We start from the raw sequence: 26,284 nt of genomic DNA, 5'->3' as shown, positions 1-26,284 counted from the left end.
AACATTTAGACTTAAATCAAATCTCCTTTCCTATCTCTTTTGACTATTAGTCATATTTTACCTGAATTCATGAATAGATTTGGGGTCCCTAAAAATACATATTTCAGCAAAAATACCATTCACTGAAAACATGTTGGTCAGTTCTACTCATGCCTCAGATGAAATGGAAAGTTTTGTGGAAACAATCCATCCTTCAAATATCGCACTGTGGACAAACCAAGAAAACCTTGGGTGGGAAGTATGAGTCTCTCTTTGCTAGCCAAAGGCTTTCCTGCCCTCAAGAGACTTTTGTGTTCAATAAAATTATAAAACCAAACCAATGCCAAGATGAATTATTGCCATGTACTCTAGGGGCTTATACATAAAGATCACTTTGAGACTTCAGCTAGCACAACATACTTAGTTACTTAGCAGTAACCGTGTTGGTTCCAGGCGATTAGAGAGACAAGGTAGGTGAGGTAATATCTTCTCTTGGTGAAGAAGACCTAAAGAGCTCTGTGTAAGCTCGAACGCTTGCCTCTCTCACCAAGAGAAGTTTGTCCAATATAAGATATTACTTCATCCACCTTGTCTCTCACTCACTGATATTTCTTTGTTCTCCGGAGCAGGGGTTCTCACCCTTTTCCTTTCTGAGGTCCCCTCCCCCGCAACATGCTATAAAAACTTCATTGCTCACAATAACTGGTTTTCTGCATATAAAAGCCGGGGCCAGCATTATGGGGTAGCAAGCAGGGTAATTACCTGGGGCTCCATGTCACAGGGCCCCCCCGCGAAGCTACATTGTTCAGGCTTTGGCTTCATCCCCATGTGGTGCGGCTCAGGGCCGTGGGCTTCAGCCCCATGAGGTGGGGCCTTGGCTTTCTGCCCTTGGCCCCACCGACTCTAATGCTGGCCCTGCTTTGCGGACCCCCTGAAACCTGCTCGCAGCCAGTTGAGAACCACTGCTCCGGAGAATGCAATGTTCTGATGTTCATTTTGATCTATTAAGCTTTTTTATAGTTTGGATCCCATGCACCTGTTTTACCTTGACAGCTGGGATGATGGACCTTATCCTCAAGAATTAAGTTGCAGTTTTTAAAGATTCAAGTAATTGTACGTTTGGTCAAATATTTGATTGATTCCCACTCTGTGCTGGCCAGTAAAGAGGAGATGGGAGAGAGTATGAAATCTAGTGAGTCTGAGGATCTAGTGAGTCTAGTGAATCCAGGAGTCGAGGAAGCATTTTTTTTATTTTGTTAAAACAAGTGAAGTAGAAATTTAATTTTATTTTAAACTATTGAATAAATAAGGAAACTTATTACTCTTTGCTCATCAGTAAATTTATTTTAAAAAAGTATGGCTGATGCATCAGAATTTTTTTGAGGGAGTCGTGGTGGGAAGGAAAGGGGAGATTTGCAAATTCTGCAGAATTTGCCACTTACCTGCAGGATTTTCAGTGGCTCCTATCCTACACCACTCCCTGAATTCACACAGTCCCTCGTGCTTCTGCCATCACTGATACTCTGTATTAATGACAACTCACTTCACCCCATAAAGCCCACATAAACCGTCTTTCTGTGTATGAAATACAGTGGACAGAGCTGGGAAGAAGAAATGTACCCATGTCAACATGAGGCCAGGGCATTGGCTGCAATGCAATTCTCCCACACTACAGCCCCTCCAAGCAACTGAAGTGGGGCTTTAGGGCCACTTCATACACTGAAGACTTTGCTCCATCATGCAGTTTAAGTGGTGCAGAAGTGCTTACACTGGTCCTTGGACATGGCTTACTTTTAGAGTTACTAAGGTGTTTACTTAGCCGCTTACAACAAGGAAATGGAACGTGTACGAACATCTGCCGAAGCTTTTGAATCGTCATAAATTGGAACTAGTGAAACTGTTTCCGAGATGTTGATAGTGTGGTATTTAAATGTATCAGCCAGTCTCTAGAGTAGATTTACCAACTCGTTTTCCAAAGTAACTTCATCGTCCCTTGCCAACACTGCAATTCACATTTGTAAGCAAAACATAGAAACAAAACCAAACATACCCCTTTGACTTGTGAAGCATCTGTATCTAGTCTGGTTAACAAAACCCCTATGGCATTTTTAGGATCGTCGTACCACCCAATCTCCTGCAAGGGAATAGATGGTTCAGTTATTTTTGCTTTTGCAAATGAAATGTTCTTATCGTAACTCAGACTTGTCAGGGTCATGAGTACAATGTATGGACATTTAAAGCTTGACTAGCACTTGTGTGTGGGGAAGAGAGAGAGCCAACATAAACACTAAGATATTCATCACAAAAGAAGAGTGAGTAACATTTGTCAGATAAACTGAAAACAATCTTAACATAAACAATTCTTACCCTCAGAACATTAAACTGTTAACAATCCAGGTGCTAACAACTGCAAAGATTTTAGAATTTAGAGTCAAGTACGTGTCATGCACCATAATGAGGTTTCAGAGTGGTAGCCCTGTGAATCTGTATCAGCAAAAAGAACAATGAGTACTTGTGGCACATGTACTCCTCGTTCTTTTTGCACCATAATGAGAGTACCTTCCACGCCCATACCAACATCTGATAGGCACAGTGCTCCTCTCCTACACCTTTTATATTACACTGACTTCTGTAGAGCTATTCCTGATCTATATGGGTGCATGTGGGAGGAGAATCAGCTTTATTATCCTTAAAGGTAGTGGAAAAGAAGGAAAGGTTTGGGTTTTTTTGTAATTTTCCCTCTCCTCCCCTATCCTCTTAGAATGCTCCTGTGCATATGCAGAACCCTGTAATATCAAGTGCTACCAATGGGTGTGCAGGGTGCCTAATCGTTCACCCACAGAGAATCCTCTGCAAGGAACAAATAGAGGTGTGTCCTTTCCCAGGGATCCATCAGCAGGGAGTATACAAGGGCAGTCATGTTGCAACAGTATTATTGTAAATCATTCCTGATCCAGCTGGTCATCTTGACAAGAGAAACCACTCTAGTGAGCAAAGATAATGCTTTGAGATCCTATACCTGTTATGATATGGTCCGTTTGCTATGGAGTTTGATGCAAACAGACCTAAACCTATTTATCTAAACATTTATATCATGACCATCAGGGTGAGATAGAGATTTAACTTCTGTTTTGTTAATCTTTGCAAATATACCAATGCACTCAGATACATGCATGTTTTATACATTCTTCAGTATGGTCGATATTGAAAGAGATGGCATCAAAATTAGACAGCTCTCCTAGCAGCACTGAGTTAATCTGAAAATGCTTTTGCTTTATTTTGTTTCGCACATGTGCTCAGAGACTTGCCGCTTGTGCATTGTTAAAGTTTCACTAAAAGGATGGGTTGTCTCGAAGTTGTATTGGAGGGAGGCTCTACACAGGCTGCAGGGAACCAGGAATTTTGATGGTGTTATACAAACATCAGCCCACAAAAGTCATCTGGCTCACATGGCAGGAGTGCTGCATATTTGCTGTCTATCGCTCTGACCCAGAAACGTGGCCCATACCTGCTGAAGCAATGCTTTGAATGACAAAGATCGCAATCTCTTGGTCAGAACTTCTCCAGAATTTCCAAACATGAATCCCTGAGAAGGCAGAATGTGAAATAAAACAGTTGAATTGTATGTGCTGGGCTGTACAGTCATATTTAGAACAACCTGCTGTAAAGGTGATAGGGTGACCAGATGACAGGAAGAAAATATCGGGACACAAGGGGGCGGGGGAGGGGGGGTCACTGGCGGAGCAAAAAAAACAAAAAAACCGAGTGCTGCCGGTGTAAGGACACAAACAGCTCCCTCTCCCAATTCCCTACTGTGACCCAGGGCTGCGGGCAGTCAGAGGAGATTATGCACCCTTCCTTAGGTATGCATACCTTCAGCCTCTGGTTTTTAGGAGCGGGGGAAAAAAACCAACAGAGCACAGCTGAGTGCTGCCGGCAGAGAAAAAAAGCGGAGTGCAGCGTCCCGACCGAAGATCAATCGGGACGCGGGACAAATACCTAAATATCGGGACGTCTGGTCACGCTAAAAGGTGATGATATTTCAACCACTCAGCCACACAGTTTACACAGTGTTTTGGGATATAGTTTCACATGTTAGTTTAAAGCTGGTGAAAGGTACCACACACACATTCCTGGAAACTGAAGTTTCCTCGTACTGCCCCCCCGAGATGCTCTGCAGCTGGCTACGGAAGGTCAGCAGTGGAGTCACCTTCCCTCCTTACTCATTCCTCAGCCTCACTACTCACTCTGCTATCTAACAGTGCCGACTGGGCCGGTGGTTTTTGTAACGTACACACCAATGTAGTGGAACTGGGCTGTGCCCAAACGCATTCCCCCTAGGACACAGAACAGTCAGCAGCACCTTTCAGACATTGCTGCCCTGGGCTGCTTTGTAACTGGCAATCGGGAAGAGTAAGGCTCTGTATTCCATACCAGCCACTTGAGTCATTCAGTGGCTTGGCTCTGGAACAGATTTTAAGAAACATAGTGAATACAAAGTTGCATTATGTCCCCAACATACCTCTCAACGAGATCTGAAAATCTTGACCATAATGTATGTGACCAGATACTCAGCTTTGACTTTTCAATGTAGTGACGTTTACCTGGATTATGTGGGTTACTAAGCTGATCACTGCCAGTACAAGAAACATTAGAGAAAGCAATGTGGTGTTTGTGCTCCTTTTTTCAGCATCTGTTTCTTGAAAACCCTATGTAAGAAAAGCACAAAGTGATCACCAGTTACAATAGCTCTGGAAACACTGTACAAACTATTGAACTTCACCTTCTCTCAGCTCTTCCCCGGCACCTGAACTCTGCCATCTCTCTGCTTTCTGCTGCTGGCCAGGAGGTCACTCCACCTCTCCCAGCTGACCTGCCTCTCATCAGCTGCTCCTTCTCCAACCCTCCACCAGACCCTCTCCTCATTTGCCTGGGAGCTGCAGTTCCACTAAACCCTGCCTCCAGGCTGCCACTTCACCAGCTCTTATCTGCCTTCCACTGAATGCTGTCACTCCGTCAGACCATCCACCTCCCCTCCAACTGACTACAACACCCCTCTTCTCTTGCCTGAAGATAAAAGATTCCCTCAATATCTTGATCCAACCATTCCCGCTGCCTGCTGCTCCAACTCCCAGCAGCTTCCAACAATCATATACTGGAATCCAAAGGAAGACTCCATTTCTTTCCTGCAATGATTCAGGAATTAAGGGGGTAATTATTCAGACGGTCCCATAGACGTCCCTGGTACTTACAACCATGTTGGAATGCAACATATCTTGAAGGAGCTTACTGTCCGAAGAGAATGGGTATAATGCAAAGAGTAGGGTCGGGTACAAGGCAGGGAATGTGCACAACAGTGGAGAGTGGTAAATGAAAACTGAGTTTGATAAGAGATCGTGATTTGCATCACTGGAAAGGTGAAGTCATTCCAAATACGGGGCTGGAAAATAGGCAAGAAATCTCAAGTGGAGAGAGGAGATCAAGGGCTTGATCAAGTTCCTACTAAAGTCAATGGAAAGACTTGTAGAGTCCAGTGACAGTGGGAGTAGAAGGAGGCTCTAAGGCATCACTAGAGAGTACTAGCTGGAGGGTCGAGCAGGATTTAAAGTTCTGCATTTGTGCCTGGTTCGTTAGTTTACCATACAGTTCTGAACTTACCCCAATGATTTTTCCATATAGAACAGAAAATGCAGGGTGGACGCCACCAGAGAAGGCAGCAGCAATCACGCCAAAGAATATATGCAGCCACTCAGGTTTGTTCAGAGCCAGAATTCTGGAATAAGGCACAGCCGGGAGATTTTCCTCCTATATAAGAGAGAAAATTCAACTGTTCCCTGAAAGTTGTGGAACATGTCAATTTTACGCCTCCAACGTACACACTGAATGAGCAAACATATTGAAGATTTGCCACTCTGTAATTTGAGGTCTTAAAACTGCAATTGCAAGTCAAAAAAATCTGCAGGCATAAATTTAACAAAAGGCTAACTGGGGGGTGGGTGGGATGGGGTCTATATAGTTCAGTGAAATATCAAATAGGGTCAGTGACCATGGATTGCAACTTTAACACCTGAATCATTATAACGACCTAAAAGTCTCACTGTTCTGAGCACAAAGAGATCAGTCTAGTTCAGCCTCTGATAAATGCTAGTGGGTTGGCAGTAATACAATTGGGTCTACTTATGTCAGTTAATCTGTATTTTGTAAAAGACAAAACAGACTATCATTACCAGATGCATGGAAAAGGCATATGAAACAGTGATTTAGGCTTCATCTCCCTTGAAAAATACATGGCAGCTCAGTTCAGCTTCACTGAACTATTCAAAATGTCCTTACATTTGTTGAGGAAGTTGTGGAAAATGAAATGAAAACATAGGAACTGGTACAAATTATTAGATGAGGTTTTCAGCCAGTTGTTATGGCCTCGCCTGGTTATCTTTGCCTGTGTTTCAGAGACTGGAAAAGCCTGCCCACACTTCAACCATACAAGCCTGCTGAACTTTGTGACATCAAAAATTGCATGTCTTCCCATCTCATTTCTTCACTTCACTGCAAATAGTATGAATTCTGAAGCCATGTATCTTGCCATCTATTTCCTCTGACAAGGCCCAAATGCAACAGTTATGAATAGATAAAAAGTGTGTTCTGGACTTCTGGGCAATACATTGTAAGTCTGCATCCAGTGCTTATTGTTTGCATCGTGTTCTACCAGTAGACTGTACTATAATAAAAGAGCTCCTAGAGCAGGGTTTCTTCACTGGTGGGTTGCGACCCAAAATTGGTCTGAACGTATTTAAGGATCACAGGGCTGGATGGGCTCAGCTCCCCTCTCTGGCTTTGTGACCAGGTACACGTGGTCGCAACGCCACTCTCACAAATTTGGTCTGGTTGGCCCCCTCATCAGGGGGGCCAGGCCAAACCTGAGCAGTGCTGCAACTTCTGAGGTTGCAACACCTGGAGTAAGGAGCCAAGCCCAGCTAGCCCTGCGGGACAGGAGCTGGGAGAGCAGCTGGTATCCCAATCTCTGGTAAACACTGGCTCCCTCATGTAACCCCCACCTCACAGCTGGGCAACACTCCCTCTTCCGTAACCCTTGTCCTGCACCCCATTTTGGACCCCATGATGTAGCCTTCCCCCACAGCCAAGTGATCCTCCCTCTGTCATACCACCTATCCTGGCTCCCAGCCCCCTCAGCTCCTTCCCTCAACCTCTCACTGTAACCCTTGTACCCCAAATCCCCCCACTCCTTTACCCTCTTCTCTCCAGGGGCTGCATGACGTGTCTGTGGTTTTTGGGGAGCTATCAGTTTGCCACCCCTCCCCTAGACCTGTCTGCCTCCATATCCTTCCCCCAGCCCCAACTGCACCTCCACATCCCTCCTCCCCCATTTCCTTCCCCAGACCTTCCAACTTCTTCCTCATTACATCCCCAGACTCCCAGTCTCTCCATTTCACCTTCAGCCCTTATTCCTCTCCACCCCTTATTCTCTCCCCCTCCCCCATGGGCTGTGTGTGTGGGAGGGTTGTGTGTTTTTGGAAGGGGTGTCTTGGTTTACCACCCCTCCCCCCAGTTGCTGGTGGGGGGAGTTCCCCAGCTATTTACATCTGGCTAGAACATCTGGAATCTTAGCTCTGAGGCCCACCAAGCCCCTGACGGATCCCTGCAAAGGGGGTGGAGGGAGGAGCATTGAGTCTAGGAGTGTCTCAGGAAGTCTCTGGGTCATAACAGACCATTACAAATAGGGTCTGAGCTGAGAAAGGTTGAGAAACAAACAGAAACATCTGGCAAGGTTAGGTACGTTATGGATTCTGAAATTGTATTCACTAATCAAACATTTTATTATAGGAGAAATCCCAGCAAAACTCCCATTGATTTCAATGTCAGCAGGATTTCACCCAAAATTTATATTCTAGGTCTTTGCACTGGCAGATCATTGAAAAGTATTCTGTAGGTCTTCTACAACCAGCCTCATACAAGGATGTGAATAATTATACTGTGTGCAGTTCAAACTATATATATTCTACAATAAAGTCCTTGCTTGGCCCCATGGCCAAGGTCTAATCCAGGGACCACTGAAATTCTTTTAATTGACTTCAATGAGTCCATTGAAGCAGGGCCTAAAACCTGAAGCCCTTACCTGGTTTTTATTCAGTTCTAACTCAGGCAAAATACCTTAACACGAAGGGGAATTTTGTCTGAATAAAAATAGAGTAAGGAGCTCAGGAGCTGGCCCAATTGAAACAGAGAGAGAGGTGGTTGGAGAAAAAGGTAAACCTTTTCTATAGTTTTAATTTAGGCTGCATTTCAAAATAGAGTTTTGAACATTTTCTCTGTTTAGTATGTGACCAACACGATTATTAATTTTGATAATTTCCATTTATATAGCACCTTTCATCCCAAAGTGCTTTAAAAACTGGTATACATATCACAAGGATCGTGTCATCCACTGGTAAAATGCCATGTCTGTATAAGTAGGTATAATTTAATTACTTGAGTAGGAACTTGGCCAGGACAGTGGCCTTAACACCGTAATCTTATAAAGTTTGACAAGAGGTTGAGAACTTGTTTGAACATCTTAATAAAAAGATAACAAGCATAAAGCTCCTTAACACTATATTGTGTATCAGTTAATTTGGTCTCAAGAGGTCAGACTGATTTATTTAGACCTGTGTTCTCCCTGAAGATTCCCAATTCAAGTATTCACCCAGGTCAATGATGCATATGACAGGATCATAGCAAAGGTGACATGGCTTAAGGCCTTTTAAAAAAAGAAAACAGAATCACCTTTGTTCCTATTCTCACAAGCTATCGCTAAACTTTAGGATTAACTACATTTTAACATTAACCTCTTTCTCCTTTGTTTTCTTCTTTTCAGACGACTTTTTCTTAGAAGAGGTCTTTCTGCTTTTATGCCTTCTGGATCCCTTAGGAATGCTTCCCATCTCAATGACTCCTGGTTGTTCAAAACCACCAACATCAGTTAGGTTCTCCATCTTGAGATCATCTAGAGCCTCTTCCTCAAAGTCTTCATCTTCTGACATCCCATTTTGAGTGTTTCCACCATGACCCTAGTGACAAGCAAAGAACAGCGATACACAGTCACAAGACACTTTGCAGCAAGGGGAAGGAACAGTATACTTGGTATGGAAACAAACAAAAACACTGGTTTCCTGGTCACTTTCACATTGTAATTTGTATAGGCCAAGTTCTCTGCCAGGATAAGTTGGTGCAGTTGCAACTTACACCAGCAGAGAATTTGGCTCTGTATGTCCCCCCTGCTATCTATATAGGCCAGTCAAATCTGGGATCTAACAGCTCTATGAGGTCATCCACCTCTTCTGCTCAGTTATGTTTTTGACTCATTACTTTGGGTAAATGTGAAGCACTGCTACCGGTGAAAAACAACCACTTCCAACTCAAACAAGATTGACTGATCAACTTTCACTCAACTAGAAAACATGCAGAAACTGCAAAGCGAAAATGGCCCAGCTGTTTGAGTGCAGAACCTGCATGTGTCAGCAATAGTATCAGTGAGATCACAGGCGTCGACACTGTGGGTGCTCAGTGGCTCAAGCACCCACCGAAAAAAATAGGGGGTGTTCAGCTCTCCCATGGCTGGATAATGTTTTGTGGGCCCCTGGGCTGTGGCCCCGCCCCTGCTCCACCTGAAGACCCTGCCCACCGCTCCACCCCAGGACCCCTCCCTTGATTGGCCTCTTCCTCCCTAAGGCTCCACCCACACTCTACCCAGAGGTCCCACCCCTGCTCAGCCTCCCCCTCCCCCTCTCCCCCCACCCCCCGAGTCCCTGCCCACAGGTCACACAGGAAGGGCACCCACCAGCGAATACAAAAATCTGCACCTGTGAGTGAGATATACAGATAATTTTCGGGAGTAGAGAGATGGCCAGTAGATCTGAAACATTTAGTCAGGAGTGCTCAATCACATCTCATTACCTGCTGCATCACAAGAGAAGAGTAGACACCCTTCTGTGTCATGAGTTCATTGTGTGTTCCCTGTTCAACAACAACACCGTTGTGAAATCCAGCAATAACGTCAGCTGTCCGGATTGTGGAGAGCCGGTGAGCTATCACAATGGTGGTACGTCCAGCCCTAGCCTTACCGGGGGAAAAAAAAAAACCCGAGAGATTTACTTTAAAATGTGGTGGAAAAAACAAACCAAAAAATCTCTACCTAACAGCACAGCAATAGTGTGGAAAATACAAGCGTAAAAGCCCTTCTGACCCTTTATAGCTGATCATTATTTCCATGCATACTTGCAAAGGACACTTCTGGTTACAAAATTCACATTTATAATAATGACAGGGAAAAGTGGATTAATTTTATAGGCTACTATGCAAGTACCAATTCCTATAGCTAAGGTTGCCTGACACTTCCAATTGTAAGACCTGTTGTCAGATGCTTGTAACTTTGCCAAGATTAATTATTTGGGCTGAAACTTTCCATGCTGGTAAATGCCTCGGCTGTCTTTTTTTTTTTTTTTTTTTTTAATTTCAGCAAAAATGGTTCAATGGTGTCTCAGAATGAGGTTAGAGAAAAAATAATGTTGTTTTGCACATATTAAAAAAATTCTTATAACTGTTTAATTGAGAAGCTTTATCACCTAAATGCTCGAGAGCAGGGACTTGAAATTTGGAGGAGATGGGCATGTCTCACTGGTTATCAGGGATGCACCTTTTACCATTCCCATGAAAAACTGCCCTAATGTGGCCGAGTTATGAGGCTCTGAAAATCTCAATTTGCATGTGTTCGGTAGAGACTTCTTAGAGCTCAACAGCTAAATTCCCCGAAGTGACAGTCTGAGCTCGCTGCATTGTATGACAGGAGTGCACATGCACCATCCCCACAGAGAGACTAAGCATGTTCCAGCCCAGGACTTTGGGGCCTGAGCAGGACTTTGCCTGCAATTTCTCCTCCCTATAGTGAGGGGGAGTTGTGGCTCCAGACACAGGAAACAAGAGTAGGGAGAGCAGAATGAACAGTGATTATGGAAGGAATCAAAGTTATGCAGGAAACCCACCTTATTTGTTGCAGAAGTTGTAAGGTATCTAGTGAATGAGGCAGAGAATTGCAGGAAAAGAAAGGATGGTCTCGTTGTTATAGCAGTTGAATACTGCCCTGGAGAACTGGATTCGAGCCCTGTCTCTGCCACAGAGTTACTATGTAGGGTGACCAGAGAGCAAGTGTGAAAAATCGGGACAAAGGGTGGGGGTAAATAGGAGTTATATAAGAAAAAGACCCAAAAATCATGACTGGCTCTATAAAATCGGGACATCTAGTCACCCTATTACTATGTGATGCTGGTACTAATTGTGTAGTTCTCATTTTCTGGATGCCTGACTTGAGGCAGTGGGGTCTGATTTGCAGAAGTGCTGAGCAGTCACGGCTGCAACTGAAGTCAATGGGAGATGTGCTTTTAACATATATAGCGCAGTATAATGCACAATTCTCTGAAATATTGAGTCCTGGGCATCGCAGATCATGCACCCAAAAGTAGTATGCACTTTCAACATTAACATCTCTGTATCTCAGTTCCCCTTCTGTAATATGGGAGTAATACTACCACCTTACCTGTCGGGGGTGTTGTGAAGATAAATTCATTAGTGTTTATGAAGCACTCAGATACTAGAGTGATGAGAGGTATAGAAAAGCCCATGAGGAAGTTAATAATTTTGTTTTCAGAGCAGGGTTTGAATGGCATGGGGGCATACATTGAATGCTGAGGATAAAAAGAAATATTGACTAGCACTGAATGTTGAATAGCACCATCCTGTGCACTGAATGAAGCAGGGGGCCTGTGGAAGAAATAGTATGTGATTGTAGCAATGGGACTCACCCCTGCGGCGCCTCCTGCTGTCTCTTCTGGCAATTAGCTCATCCAGCCTCTTGAGCACCCTCTGCTGGCCGGTGTCCTGCTGCCGTTTGGCTCCATGTCCCTCCCTGGACTCCAGTGCCCCTTTCATCTCTCTCTCTCTCTCTCAGGGTCTCCCCTCCCCGGGGAACCCCCATCCCCTATCCCTACTACACCTCAGTTGTAGGCTACTGCCAGTCACCAACTAGCCCCCGCGCCCTGGGGCAGACTGCAGTGTAAGCCACTCCTCATAGGCAAGGTTGGGTCTGGACCTGCTGCCTCTCTCTGCAACCCAGTGCCTCTCTGGGGCCTTGGATAACGCCCTGCAGCCTGGGGAGTTGCCAGCTTTGAGCTCCCCAGCCCCTCTGGCCTTTCCCCAGCCCTGCTTCACTCTAGGCACCATGAGCTTCCCAGCAGCCAGGCCCTTCTCTCTCTGAAGGCAGAGAGAGACTGCCTGGGCTCCTCGCTCGCAGCCTCTTATAGGGGTCAGCTGGGTTCTGTTTGGGGCATGGCTGCAGCTCTGCCTGCTTCCCCCAATCAGCCCAGTGGCTGCTTTCTCCTCCCACAGCCCTTTCCTAGGGCTGTTTTAAGCCCCTCAGGGAAGGAGCGGGTGTCCACCCTGATCCAGTGATCATGTAACCGAAGACTGTCCCCTAATGCAGACACACAAGGGTTTATTAATGCTCACCAAGCAACTTTAATTGTGTCATTCCCTAAATTTTGAGTGCTTGACTTTGGAATCTTAATGGTCTTTTCATGTAGTGTGTGTGTGTAATTCAGTATAAATAATGATATTATCTATGCAGAATATAAGGGCTCAGTACCCAAATACTACCCTCAATTACACCGTGCACTATCGCTGATATTAGGGTTGCCAACTCTGACTGAAGCTATTCCAGGAGATTTTTTTTCCCAACACGACAATGTCATTTTCTTAAAATATCCTATTAAAATCTCCTGGATTGCTTCCAATGGTCACTGGGAGATCGATGCCGATTCTGGGAGACTCCAAGCCAATCCTGGAGGGTTGCAAACCTAACGGATATCAGTGTGGTCACATGAGTATAAGTGAAGGCAGAATTTAAGCCCATAGACTTAAAATTAATTGCTGATAAATGCTGGGGGCCATATAGTGCCCTTGAGCCATGCATAGAACTTATGCAATTCTGTGTTTACTATTACTGAGTACTAATGGGAGGCTGGCTTTTTTAATAGAGCTTATTTTTAGGATACACCACTGGTTATATACAAATACACATCAGTTTCCTCATTTGCAAAATGGAGAAAATAATTCCTAGGTCCCAGCAGTGTTATGAAGATTATTAAAACATCTGTTTCGTGATTGGAGAAGATACAGTGCTGGATAAGCACAATGTATTTTTATTATTGCCCTGTAGAAATCCATACAATGCTGGCACCTTGCTTTGATAATGTAGGAGTTAAATTCCTGATGCCACATTCACAGTTTACCACCAGGCAAGCAATTGTGATGTGAGGCAGGATGTGGTGGAGGCCAGCATTAAAGAAGAAGACTTCTGTCCACATGCAAATATCCTGGCAATCAGGAATGACGCTAACAGAAACAGAGCCTGTGATTGCTTTAGGGTTGCCACCTGGGTTTTATCCGGACAGTCTGGCTTTTGGCTTCCGTGTCCAGGTGCGATTTAGGGTTTCCAGGTGCCCAGCTTTTGGTGACCCTATGGCACCTGAACCAAAAGCCCAGTTACCGCAGGGCAGGGAGAGTGCCATGTCATTAATGCGTACCAGCCTCTGCTCAGCCGGGCCACCTCCTACCTGCAGGCAAGCTCCTTCAGATGGTACAGCGAGCAATGGGGGAGGGGGGCGTGGGGAGAGGAGCGAGTAAGGAAGGAGGGCCTCTGGGAAAGAGGTGGAAGAGGGGGAGGGGCTTCAGGGGTGGCAACCCGAGATTGCTTAATGGAGTTTTGATTAAATATTACAGGGTCATATCCTGATACCAAAATTTGAGCATGCATCCCTATTGATTTCAATGCCCTCCTTGAAACCAGTGGAGAGCTGTGCTTAAAAACGGATGACATGCTATAGCCTTTAATGTCAAGCTTGCCATATGGTTGTTGTGCTTCTTAATACTGATTGATAACTCTAGCTATAGGATTCCTACCTTATCAAGAGCTGCTTGCACAATAGATTCACTCTGAGTGTCCAGAGCAGACGTGGCTTCATCCAGCAGCAGAATCCTGGGATTCCTTGCCAGTGCACGGGCAATAGCAATTCGCTGTTTCTGCCCTCCGCTCAGCTGAGCTCCCCTTTCCCCCACCATGGTGTTAAATTTCTGAGAAAACAAGAGGAGCATAGAGATTGCAGAAGGGGTCAGTTGAAATCCTTTTACACCCCCACTCCCATCATCTTGTTACCATCACAAACAGAAATTCCCTCTTTTAAAAAGTTTTATGATGGATGCTCCAATAAACGCTTTATGAATAATTACTTCTAAAAGAACTGACTTGGCCAATTACATTCAGTGTTTTTGGTAAAAAAAAAAAATCTCTCATTGTCCATAGAAATTCCTTATCCACCCTATTAGAAAAATGTTGCCACGTGACATACAGTTAGTATTGTAAATTAAGAACATTGTGGGCCAAATTATTAACTGGAATAAGTGACAAAACATTAGTGAAAAGCTAGTGAAGCACCATCTATTTGCACCAGCAGAGAATTTGGGCCAGAAAAATTCAGAAGAACCGAGAGAGAGAGAGAGACCAAAGAATCCGTCATAGTTATAAGGTGCTCAAAAGTACATCAACTCACCTCAGGCAGTCTGGATATAAAATCAAAAGCATTGGCTTTTTTAGCTGCTTTCTCAATTTCATAATCAGTAATACCCTCTCTGCCACAGCGAATGTTGTCAGCTATGGTTGTAGCAAACAAAATAGGCTCCTGGCTTACAAGGCCAATATGTTCTCTTAGCCACTTTATATTAAGTGTCCGAATATCTCGTCCATCTAAGGTAATCTGAGTGGAAAGGCATAAATGAAGTGTTTGAGGAAATGTATTCTGTTTAAAATAATTAGTTGTTATAATGGTAAAATAATAATGATATAATAATTGACTTAAGTATTTGTTTAGCAGCTTCTCCCATGGAATAAAGCAATAACATTTAAACAAAATGACCAGGAAAAAATTAAAAATATATCTTCACGATCACCTCAGATTAGAAGAATGGAAGGAGCAGGATAAACAAAAAGGATATTGTCAGAGCAGTGTTTTATAATTGTACTTTGAGAATTAATGTATGATTTGATTTCATCCTGCCAGCCACCCTTTTTGAATAGCAGAAAGGAATGACAGACCAGAACAATCCTTATGATTGATTATGGTCACCCTTTTGTTTTAGGATAAGTTATAATGTCTACTATGGTTTCCTATATGTATTACAAATTAGGCACTCTAGTTAAATATACATTTCTTTGTTTTAAGGTTTTAGTATGTAAAGAGACAGGATCTTGTATTGTATCTATGTTAAGGAGATTAGAGGAATGTTGAGGGCCTAAAGCCCCAATGTGAATTGTTTTAGTTATAAGATTTAGCAAGGCTTGATTTACAATGTATTCTGCTGAATACAAAATACTGCTGTCTCTATACCTTTGAAGGTTTCTGTAAGAGATTGTTTGTGTGAATGAGGAATGCATGCATCAGGAAAAGATAAGGTGTGAAAGCTATCACAAATGTCCAGATGGTCAAGAAAAAGTGAGAGACTTGGAAAGACCAGGAGACAATCAGTAAACATCCATTGTATTTGATGCTAAACATGTTAATAGTATTGACGACCTCAAAGGTGAGGTAGGCACCACTGAAGGTGAGACAACAAATAGGAGATAACGACGGGAAGCACGACAATAACCATCAAATGATAACAGCAGAAAACCCCAAGATTAACACCACTTAAGGACAGGATGACATTGCAAAATTCATGGACTCAAATGGGAATTTACAGCTATAAAGCTGGGATGTTTTGTCATGGAACTCTGGGTTCAGTCCTGAAAAGCCTCGGAGCATCGGATCGTGATTGACTAAGCCCAGCTCCACACTCCTGCTCTATCTAACTGGCCATTAGATTGACTCGAGCTACAACTAACTGGTAACTATCAACGTAAGTGGCAGGGGAGAGAGAGAGAGAGAGTGTCTGTGTGTGTGTGTGTGTGTGTGTGTGTGTGTGTGACTAAAAAGCATATGCTAACTGTTGTATTTTCAATAAATGCAGCATATTTGCCTTTTCTCCCTGAAAAGATCCCGTGTGCTTTGTATAGCATAAGAATATCCTCAAATATTTAAATCCAAATTTTGACTTCCCTTAATAATCAGTAAAGTCCTATCTAGGTTTTTACAATATTCTCATCATCATGGCATACAAGTAATGAAAAATCAGTATCAGAATTTCGTTGGATGCCACATATCTTTTGTTCTTTTAAGAATCCAATTTTGTGTAATGTCCTTTTAAAGTATAGGTGTAATCTAGTCATCCTAATCTTCATCCTAGTAGCCAGGAATATCGACAGTTCATGCAAACTAACCTCTCCTTGGACTGGATCATAGAATCTCTGTAGCAGCTGAATAGCAGTACTTTTGCCACAGCCACTGGAACCAACCAGAGCGATGGTCTTCCCCGATTGAACTTTCAGGTTCAGGCCCTTGAGAATCTGGAAATATAATCTTTATATGTTAGTCCAGTAAATATAGAGCTACTTAAATAAATGGTTTGTTTAGAAAAATATCTATTAAGATGCTTGGCATCATGATCAAGCCAATAATAAGAGGTCTGGTCTAACAGTGTATTGACCTCAAAGGCCTGCTTTCAGTCCTTTGTTCCAACCCTGGTTGGAAAGCACTTTGAAGATGACAAGAAAAAGGTTTTATTACTAATAAAAATCTTGCTTTGTTCTATTCTTATTCTATAAAGCCTGTCCTAAGAAAAAACCTTTGGCTCTGAAAACAAAGTGGGTGTTTTAATATCCCCAATGGAATGAAGAGTCAGGGTTCAGCAATCTCTAGAATTTACTAAGAGAGTTTTAGTTATGGAGTAATGACACTTTTGTTGCAATGTTCACATTTAGGAACATTTTACCTCAGTCCGTTTATCCCATCTTATAAATGTCTAATATTATTAGTGGCCAAAATATTTGTCTCCTATGGGAACTCTTATGTATATTGATATTTAGGCTGATTTATGACTACACATTTTTTGCAATAGAAGATCAAAACAACAGTAATATTGTTCTCGGCTCCTTATACTATACCAGAAGAGCTCCAGTTTTCCAGTAAGCTAATAGCAGATAAGCTTTGGTGTTTGCTTGACCAAACAAGAGCATCATTCTCCACCCCTTTAACATCATTTCTCATCACGACCATCCCATCTCTAACCTCCCTTTTTAGGTAAGGCAGGAAAGGGCACATCAAAGTAACGCTGACAATAACTAGAATCTTCAGCTCTCTGTGACCCGGTTCATTCCAAATTTAGGTACGAAATGGAGATTGCCTTGATCTTGTATGTTGATCATCTTTGGCTGGTGATTGATGAGAACCAGGTATCCAGGATGATTCTTTTAGCTTTGCCAGCTACCTCTGATACCATTGATAATGACCCACTGCTGACACAGGGTGAACTCTGGAAGGGATGGATGGAATCATTCTTGAATGGCTCCATCCCATTCCAGCCACAGGCCCAAAGAGTGGCTCATCCGGCCCCAGATTTCTCTTGTGTAGAGTGATGTGGGATTCTGCCTTGTCACCCTCCTGCTCAAATTTGTATGCAAGACCATTAGGGGAAGACAGTGAGAAAGTACAGACTACACTGTCTTCAGTATTCAGATAACATAGCTCTAGGTCTCTGTTTCATGAGACCCAGCTGGGAGAAGTTGACTGGCTTAGCCAGCAAGTTACAGGGTGGGTTTGATGCAGGCAAGTCAGCTATGACTCACCTCAGAGATGACTGAGTTTATGCTTGTAGGTTGGAGGAACCCATCCGAAGAACTGGCAGAGCTAACAGCCGCACACTCAAGTGAGTTTGTAACCTGTTGGATCCACAGCTGCTTTTGCACCCAGGAAGCAGTAATGGCTAATAGCATTTTGTTTGTCTTTTACACTTGGCCAGAAGGTTCTGAACTTTCAATTCTGGTACAGATGTCAATCCAGAAAGAAGTATTACTGCAAAGTACCATACATGAGACTGTACAACAAGATGACTCCCCTCACAAACTTCAGCTGGTGGAGAGTATGGCAGTCTGTTTCTTAGAGGGCATTATCTGTAGGGAGAATCTTACCTCCATGCTCTGTGATCTACACTGGCTTCCATTTCATTGTCAGGAGTGATATAGAATAATGGCTTTAACCAATAGACCTTAAAATAGGTTGAATCCTGGCTATCTCCAAGATGACCTCTCCCCACATGGGATGTCACAGCAGCTGAGATCTTCTGAAGCACTGACACAAACAGCTTTCTGGATTTAACCACATGAGGGCTGGTGGTGAGGCATTCTTGGTGAGGAGCTTGAAAGAAGAATTTGCTTCTGATTCAATTCACCAGAGGCCAAATTTACTCACCTTCAGGTTATGCTGTAAGCTCCATTTGTTCTCCCTTGCTTTTTCCAGCAGGTGAAAATGAAGAAAAGGTGGATGATGGTGGTGAAGACAGAGCTTTAGTTTTGGAAGGACATTCATCCTGCATTATTGTTGTATTTTTATAACTAATATAATAACATTTCACTCTCACATAGTACATTTCATCCATATATCTCAAAGGACTTTAAAGAGGAGGTCAGTATTACTATTCCCATATTACAGATGGGGAAACTGAGGAAGAGAGAGGTGAAGTGACTTGCCAAGTGTTACTTTGCAGGACAATGGCAAAGCTGGGAATAGAATCCAATGTTCTTTCAACTAGACCTTTCATCCAGAGTACAGGATGGACATTTTATTTTAATTCATTTTTTTAAACACATTAAATTGATAAAATATCAGTTTTCTTTTTGGTCACACAGATAATGGCAGCAGCTTTTCACTGCAAAGATTAATTTAATAAGATCACTTACTTTAACATCAGGTCTAGATGGGTAACAGAAATGGATGTTTTTGAATTTAATGTCTCCTTTGAGCTTGTCTGGTCTGTATCCTTCCTTGGCACTGCTATCTAGAAGACGGTGCTGGAGAGAGATTTTGAAAAGGTATTACACATTTTTGTGATTTTACAGTTGTGGCTTTTTATGGATAAGTTGTTTAGGACAGTAAAAGAAACATTGCAACACTACATAGCAGTTTAACTGATCAGTGGTTGCTGAATTTCATCCCAGAGGATTCTACATATCAGTGAAATGCAATCCTTGTGTATACTCTGCAAAGCATTTTGGGATAGGGGACATGGGAAGAACAGGAGTAACTAGAATAATAAAACATCAACTATACCTTAAATCATCCATCTCCCAACATTTACAATGGGCCCAAATCCCTTAGCTCCCTCCCAACATCTGCCTAGGCAGAATGTGGGTTGAGAATTAGTTCTTGGAGGAGTGATGCAGCCTGTAACTGTTGGTGGGCTTAAAATGCACAAGCAAAATCAACAAACTGGGGAATTATTACAAAGTCTTCACCCCTAAAAAGATATCATCATCCTGAGGCTCCCTGGTCTGAAGTCCAATGGAAAATTAGCCTGGCGCTAAATAGCCTGACCTGGAATTGCTCCTCCACTTCCCAGGTTGCTGATCTCTGTTGGACTGACACTTTTCAATGACCCAGTAACCACCGGCAGAGTTCAGAACTTCTTTGAGTAGGAATGGGAAGATTAAAGGGGACCTCTTCGGCTCTCTCTGCTCCACTCCAAGACCAGCACAACCAAAAATAAAACCAAACCCTTTGTCTCTGAGTTCTGGTTTCCGATTGGTTCTGGTAGTAGCTTCCAGCTTGTTCTATCACCATGCAGGACTCTGCCCTTATATAAATCGATGGTACGCCCACATTTTGAATACTGCGTACAGATGTGGTCTCCTCATCTCAAAAAAGATATACTGGCATTAGAAAAGGTTCAGAGAAGGGCAACTAAAATGATTAGGGGTTTGGAATAGGTCCCATATGAGGAGAGATTAAAGAAGCTAGGACTTTTCAGCTTGGAAAAGAGGAGACTAAGGGGGCATATGATTAGAGGTATATAAAATCATACCTCTGTGATGTGGACAAAGTAGATAAGGAAAAGTTATTTACTTATTCCTATAATACAAGAACTAGGGGTCACCAAATGAAATTAATGGGCAGCAGGTTTAAAACAAATAAAAGGAAGTTCTTCTTCATGCAGCGGACAGTCAACTTGTGGAACTCCTTACCTGAGGAGGTTGTGAAGGCTAGGACTATAAAAGCGTCTAAAAGAGAACTGGATAAATTCATGGAGGTTAAGTCCATTAATGGCTATTAGCCAGGATGGGTAAGGAATGGTGTCCCTAGACTGTTTGTCAGAGGGTGGAGATGGATGGCAGGAGAGAGATCACTTGATCATTACCTGTTAGGTTCATTCCCTCTGGGGCACCTGGCATTGGCCACTGTCGGTAGACAGGATACTGAGCTAGATGGACATTTGGTCTGACCCAGTACGGCCATTCTTAAATATGTTCTAGGCAATCTGGGAAACAGAGTCCTGAGCCTCTGTAACCATTGTTGCTGTAGTCCGGGGCAAGTCCCCTAAAGACGTGCTTACTGTAATAGGTCAGGAACAACCAACTCCAGAGGTGGTTACACAGAGTTTGATCACCCTTAATTTAGTTTCTCTGGGCAAAATTCCACACTTTGTTATATCCACACAACCTCACTGAAACCAATAGACATTTACGGCCATAACAGAAGACAAAACTCAGCCCTTTGTTCTAACCTAATATGAACCTGAGACTGCAGCTATATAACAGACTGCTGTACAAAATTCTAAGAGTTAGTTACTGAAAGTGTGGCATCCCTCTTCCCCAGCAACAGTATTACCATAGCTTTCAACAGCACTGTTAATCTCCAAATCAAAAGCAGTTGAACTGAAATCATGTCTACTCCATATACTTGTGTTTTAAAGAGCAATGTCATTTCACTTAGCTCTTCACCACTTCCTCTAAAAAATAAATAAAACAGGAAAGAGGGCCCCAATCTGTAAAATTGAATTATAGATCTGAATTTCCCCAAGTTTGCAATAAACACATTTAGGACTTTGGTTAAGGCTCATTAATATGAATAGAAATGTCTTCTTATTTTTGTTTTCAGTGGTATGAGTCTATGGAGTTCATAGACTTTTTGAATTTTTTGAGAAATAAATCAGAAATTTCAGACTGCTAGAAAAGCGACTTTAAGTACCTTATTGATAACCTTGTACACTTCATAGGCAGCACCTCGAGCATTAGCAACACTTTCCAAGTATGGGTAGCCCTGGCCGAGAAAGAATGTGCCACGGAGCAAAGAGAATAATACCTACAGGGAACAAAAACAGGAGCTATAGTACAGTAGTTCCAGACCTGCAGTTTCCTTAGTGCTAAATGTCATGGTAATCCTGGTAGTTCTGTAAGAGCTTTTCCAGAAAAAATATAAAAAAAGAAAATCAAAACTAAGATTTCAGGCTGCATTTTTCCAGCTCCCCCAGTTTTTATTCTTTCACTGGATTTGACACAGGAAGTGGTGAATGTAGCTATTGTGTGAAGCCACATGGCCTTTAACAGTTGGATTAGCTTTTTTTGTTGCTGCTGCTTTCACTAACTCCCATTAAGAGAATAAATAGTAAAATTAGACATCTCTCCATCTCTTTGCAATATTAAAAACCTCAGCGTCCTCAAAGAGAGTTAATCCAGTTTCCTGAGGCCCCAATCCTTCAAAGTGCATATTATGCACTGTGACTACTTCCACTGAAGTCAAGTTCTGATCAGAAGTCAATGGGGCTACTCACAGTGCATAAAGCACATACCTAAGTCTTTGCAGGATCAGGGCCTTATTCCTTTCCAAAGGAAAAATAATCTAAAAGTATTGGTAATCCCTTGCAGGGATTTTAAAAAAATGAAAGATGGTCACATGGCTGTGACACTGGCAGACCAGATGCCAGGTCATGCCAAAGCCCCAGACTTCACTGAATGCTTACAGATGCATAGCTGGAAGCCAGGCCAATTCACTTGTGTATTAGTATAGATCAAAGTGATTGTTAAATGTATCAGAATGTATTTGCTGTTTAAACTTCATGAAAACTAATGGGATGTTAATGCATTGTTTTAACTAATGCATTGTTTTCACTTATCTGGATCCCGTTATAATGCTGTAGCAAATATTCACATAGTGTATGCCCCTGTCAGTAAATGACCCATCAAATGAGAAAGAAGCCTTGTGGAATGCAAATGAAGAACTTTAACAGAAAAGTGTTAATTTCAAAGCAAGTGGTCATTGTGTGTGATGATCGAAGATCAAAGACTCCAAATGTATTCCTCACTCTCTGCCATCAAAGGAAAAGTCCACAGGGGTATTGACCCTGTCAGCTTGTTTTCTGTGGGAAGAAAACTATGAGTATGGATTCAGGGAAAAATCCTTCATCTCTACACTGTTTGGATTCTAACAGGGCAGAATAAATGAACATGGAGATAGAGATTCCATGAGTTATTCTGGGTCACCCTGGGAAACCGGCAGATCACTACATCTCTGCTACCATTTGGAATTATAGACTGACTCATCTGTACATATATTTTATCTTCTTTAATCTCTCAATAACTCATTACCTTTTCTTAGCTAATAAACCTTTAGTTAGTTTACTATAGAATTGTCTACCAGCGTTGTCTTTGGTATAAAATCTAGGATACTAATTGATCTGGGGTAAGTGATTAGACTCTGGGACTGGAAGCAACCTGAATGTGGTGTGATTTTTGGTGTAAATGACCCTTTATCATGAAGTCAAGTTTGTCTGGGTGGCAAGATATACTAGAGAGTCTGTCTGTGACTCCATGGTAAGACTGGTATAGTGATCCCGGAATTCACATTTGTTACTGGCTTGGTAAAATCTAATTATAGAACACACCACCAGTTTGGGGTGTCTGCCCTGTTTTCTGACAGCCTGCCCTGAGATAGGCATTCATGGTCGTGAACCACTCCAGACAGCATGACAGTGACCAAATGAGATATTTGTTTAGGAATTTTGAGGTCTTAAATATTTATATTAAACATATTTTAACATTTAGTCTGATGGGTACTTTGTGCCTGAGTAGAAATTATAGATCTTTTTACGCGGTACTTAAACAACAAAGCATTTTCTCTAATTTATAGACCATTTTTAAAAAGTTTGCCTCAGCTAATCAGACTATACTGTGCTGTACTTACAATTAACACACATCCGAGGTCATAATTCTCTTTCTCCTCCACTGTGAGTTTGGTTCCGTACCAAAATGCAAGAGCATAGGCTCCAAATAAAATAAACTCTGTGAAACCCAAAGATGTGTAGGTGGTAATGGATTTTTTGACTCCAACTTTCCTAGCATTCTCTAGGTTAACATCATATCTGAAAACAGATGATAAAATGTTAAATTTGGTATTTACCCAGATGACATTCATTTCCCTAGCTTCCTTTCATGCTTCTAGGGTTTTCTGCCATAAAAATAAATTATCTAGATTCTTAGATCATGTGAATCAACACAGCTTCATTGATTTTCATCAACAGAGGATCTGGCCCATGGCTGTTCTGAGTGAATTATCAGACACACAGATAAACATGATATGTTGGGGAACAGTCAACACGGTTTTTGTAAATGGAAATTGTGCCTCACCGATCTATTAAAATTCTTTGCGAGTTTCAGCAAGCGTGTGCACAAGGGTGATCCAGTTGATATAGTGCTCTTGGCCTTTCAGAAAACCTTTGACAAGGTCCCACACCAAAGGCTCTTAAGCAAAGACATGGGATAAGAGTGATACGAAAAAAAAGGGTAGGAATAAATGGTCAGTTTTCGCAGCAGGGAGAGATAAATTACAGATCCTTTGGGGACCCTGCTCAGAGACCTGTGCTGTTCATATATTCATAAATTATATGAAAAAGAGCGTGAACAATGAGGTGGCAAAAATTGCAGATGATACAAAATTATTCAACATAGTTAAGTCCAGAGCTGTCTGCAAAGAGCTACAAAGGCATCTCACAAAACTGGGGGACTGGGCAACAAAATGGTAGATGAAATTCCATGTTGATAAATGCAAAGTAATGCACATTGGAAAACAATCCCAACTATACATAAAAAACGACAGGGTCTAATTTAACTGCTACCACTTAAGAAAGATCTTGTAGACATCATGGACAATTCTCCAAAAACATTTGCTCAATGTGCAGCAGCTGTCAAAAAAGCTAACCGAATGTTAGGAACCATTAAGAAAGGGATAGCTAATAAGACAGAAAATATCATCATGCCACTGTGTAAATCCATGGTATGCCCATACCTCATATAATGTGTTCAGTTCTGGTTGCCCCATCTCAAATCAGATATATTAGAATTAGAAAAGGTACAGAGAAGGGCAACAAAAATTATTAGGGGTTTGGAACAACTTCCAGCTGAGGAGAGATTAAAGATTAAAAAGATTGGACTGTTCATCTTGGAAAAGAGATGACTAAGAGAGGATATGATAGAGGTCTAGAAAATGAATGAAGAGAAAGTGAATAGAAAACTGTTATTTACCCCTTCATGTAACATAAGAACCAGGGGTCACCCAATGAAATTAATAGGTGGTAAGTTTAAAACTTACAAAATGAAGTACTTCTTGACATAATGCAGTCAACAACTCATTGCCAGGCCAAAAGTATAACTGGGTTCAAAAAAGAATTAGATAAGGTCATGGAGGCTAGGTTCATCAATGGCTATTAGCCAAGATGGTCAGGGGTGGAAACCTATGCTGTGGATGTCCCTAAACGTCTGAGTGCCAGAAACTGGGACTGGATGACAGGATGGATCACTCAAAAATAGTCCTGTTCTGTTCATTTATTCTGAAGTATCTGGCACTGGACACTGTCAGAAGACAGGATTCTGGACTAGATGGACCATTGGTCTGACCCAATGTGGCCATTCTTATGTAATATTGGAAAAATTGGCGCGAAAACAACAACATGAAATTCAATAAAGACAAGTGCAAAGTACTACAATTGGGAAGGAAAAGTCAAATGCACAAATACAAAATGGAGAATAACTGGCTAGGTAGTAGTACTGCAGATCTGGGAATTCAAGTATATCACAAATTGAATATGAACCAACGTGATGTATTTGTGAAAAAAAGATAATATTCTGGGGTGCACTCAGGGGAGTGCCATTTAAGACATGGGAGGTGTCGGGGACTTTTTAACCCAGACGGCAAGGTTCGTTGTCTGACCGCAGAGTGAGAGACAGGCAACACCAGCAAGGTCCAATACAAGCTCTTTATTGAAGAGTGCACACAACAATAGAGAGCGGCCCGTCTCCAGAAAGAACCAGCCCCGATTACAACAACTAGTCAGGTTATATAGACAGTTTCGTCACGTCATAGTTAAAACAACTCAATCCTTTCTTTTACTAGTTAAAAGCTTCTAATATTCATGCATATTTATGTTCTTTGACAGTACAAACAGTTTATGATTCTTCAGCAGCTTATTAGCTTTTTCCATCATGCACTAGAAACTAGGAGAAAGGAGGGAGTTAGGAACAGAAACAGGGAGTGGAGACTGCAAGTCTCCATATGTCCAAACAAACCGTTCTTTGTACATTTGGTACAAGAATACGGCCTTCCCTTTATTTCATTCTTTGAAGCCCAAGCAAGCATGTCCTCATGTTTCACAGAGGAGACAGGAATGGCCCAGCAACTACAGTTAGCCTAACTTTGGCTAAGCTGGCCAAATAACCTGTTCTATACTCCATTTTCTTTGGACCTAACAGTCCCCCCTTTGTCCCTGGAGTACCTTGAAGGGACTCCTGGGACAACTAACTACTGTGAGTGGTAAACTTAGCAGATCACACGTTGGTGCCCATCTAACATCCAACTTTTATTATAACATACAAAGCTAGCAGGCCACATATAATTACAACGGCGCTTTGGAGTACATTATGGAGCCAACCACTTATGTTTGGAATCCAATTGAACAGGTTACTCTAACAGGATTTAATTAGCTTTTTTGTTTAATTAATGCACATGTTTCTTTTTGAGAGGCCAGTAAAATATCTAGAGCCAAGTGGTTCTGGAGAACCATCTGCCTTAGTTTTCTCTGTGCGGTTGCCAAGTCCACCAGGGCATCGGCGATAGTCTAATTTTCTAGATGTCTTGGTGAATTACCCAATTCTACATGCATTTTTCTCATGAACTCGGCAGGATTCGGTATGTGGGAGCCCACACTTTCTTAACCGGTCCATATGCTTGGAAGGAGCATTGAGAATGTCCGCACTTCCACTAGGAAGTCTCCAAGTATTTTTTTATGG

General features: G+C 42.3%; 2 protein-coding genes across 11 annotated transcripts in view; both read right to left on the bottom strand.

Annotated features, from left to right (window-relative positions):
• LOC112061488 (ATP-dependent translocase ABCB1-like) overlaps positions 1-26,284 on the bottom strand; it is an 81,912-nt gene that overhangs the window by 28,481 nt on the left and 27,147 nt on the right. For 7 of the 10 annotated variants that reach the window (XM_065583313.1, XM_065583318.1, XM_065583319.1 and 4 more), the window contains exons 10-21: positions 23,187-23,364; positions 21,195-21,308; positions 18,911-19,021; positions 16,397-16,522; positions 14,634-14,837; positions 13,987-14,157; positions 9,931-10,092; positions 8,823-9,044; positions 5,638-5,784; positions 4,584-4,688; positions 3,488-3,565; positions 2,030-2,113 (exon numbers count right to left, since the gene is read on the bottom strand). In XM_065583313.1, the coding sequence (XP_065439385.1) occupies positions 2,030-2,113; positions 3,488-3,565; positions 4,584-4,688; positions 5,638-5,784; positions 8,823-9,044; positions 9,931-10,092; positions 13,987-14,157; positions 14,634-14,837; positions 16,397-16,522; positions 18,911-19,021; positions 21,195-21,308; positions 23,187-23,364 (1,702 nt within the window). Of the gene's footprint in view, positions 1-1,421; positions 1,581-2,029; positions 2,114-3,487; positions 3,566-4,501; positions 4,689-5,637; positions 5,785-8,822; positions 9,045-9,930; positions 10,093-13,986; positions 14,158-14,633; positions 14,838-16,396; positions 16,523-18,910; positions 19,022-21,194; positions 21,309-23,186; positions 23,365-26,284 lie in introns of those variants that run through there. The other 3 variants (XR_010598289.1, XR_010598290.1, XM_065583317.1) reach the window with 3 other exon arrangements.
• Positions 1-26,284, bottom strand: part of LOC101949395 (ATP-dependent translocase ABCB1-like) — a 232,472-nt gene that overhangs the window by 179,060 nt on the left and 27,128 nt on the right. The window lies entirely within an intron of this gene.

The sequence above is a fragment of the Chrysemys picta genome, chromosome 2 (assembly GCF_011386835.1).
Source record: "Chrysemys picta bellii isolate R12L10 chromosome 2, ASM1138683v2, whole genome shotgun sequence".
Lineage (NCBI taxonomy): Eukaryota > Metazoa > Chordata > Testudines > Emydidae > Chrysemys > Chrysemys picta.
The sequence above is the reverse complement of the archived record's forward strand: the minus strand, read 5'-3'. Positions and strand labels throughout refer to the sequence as shown.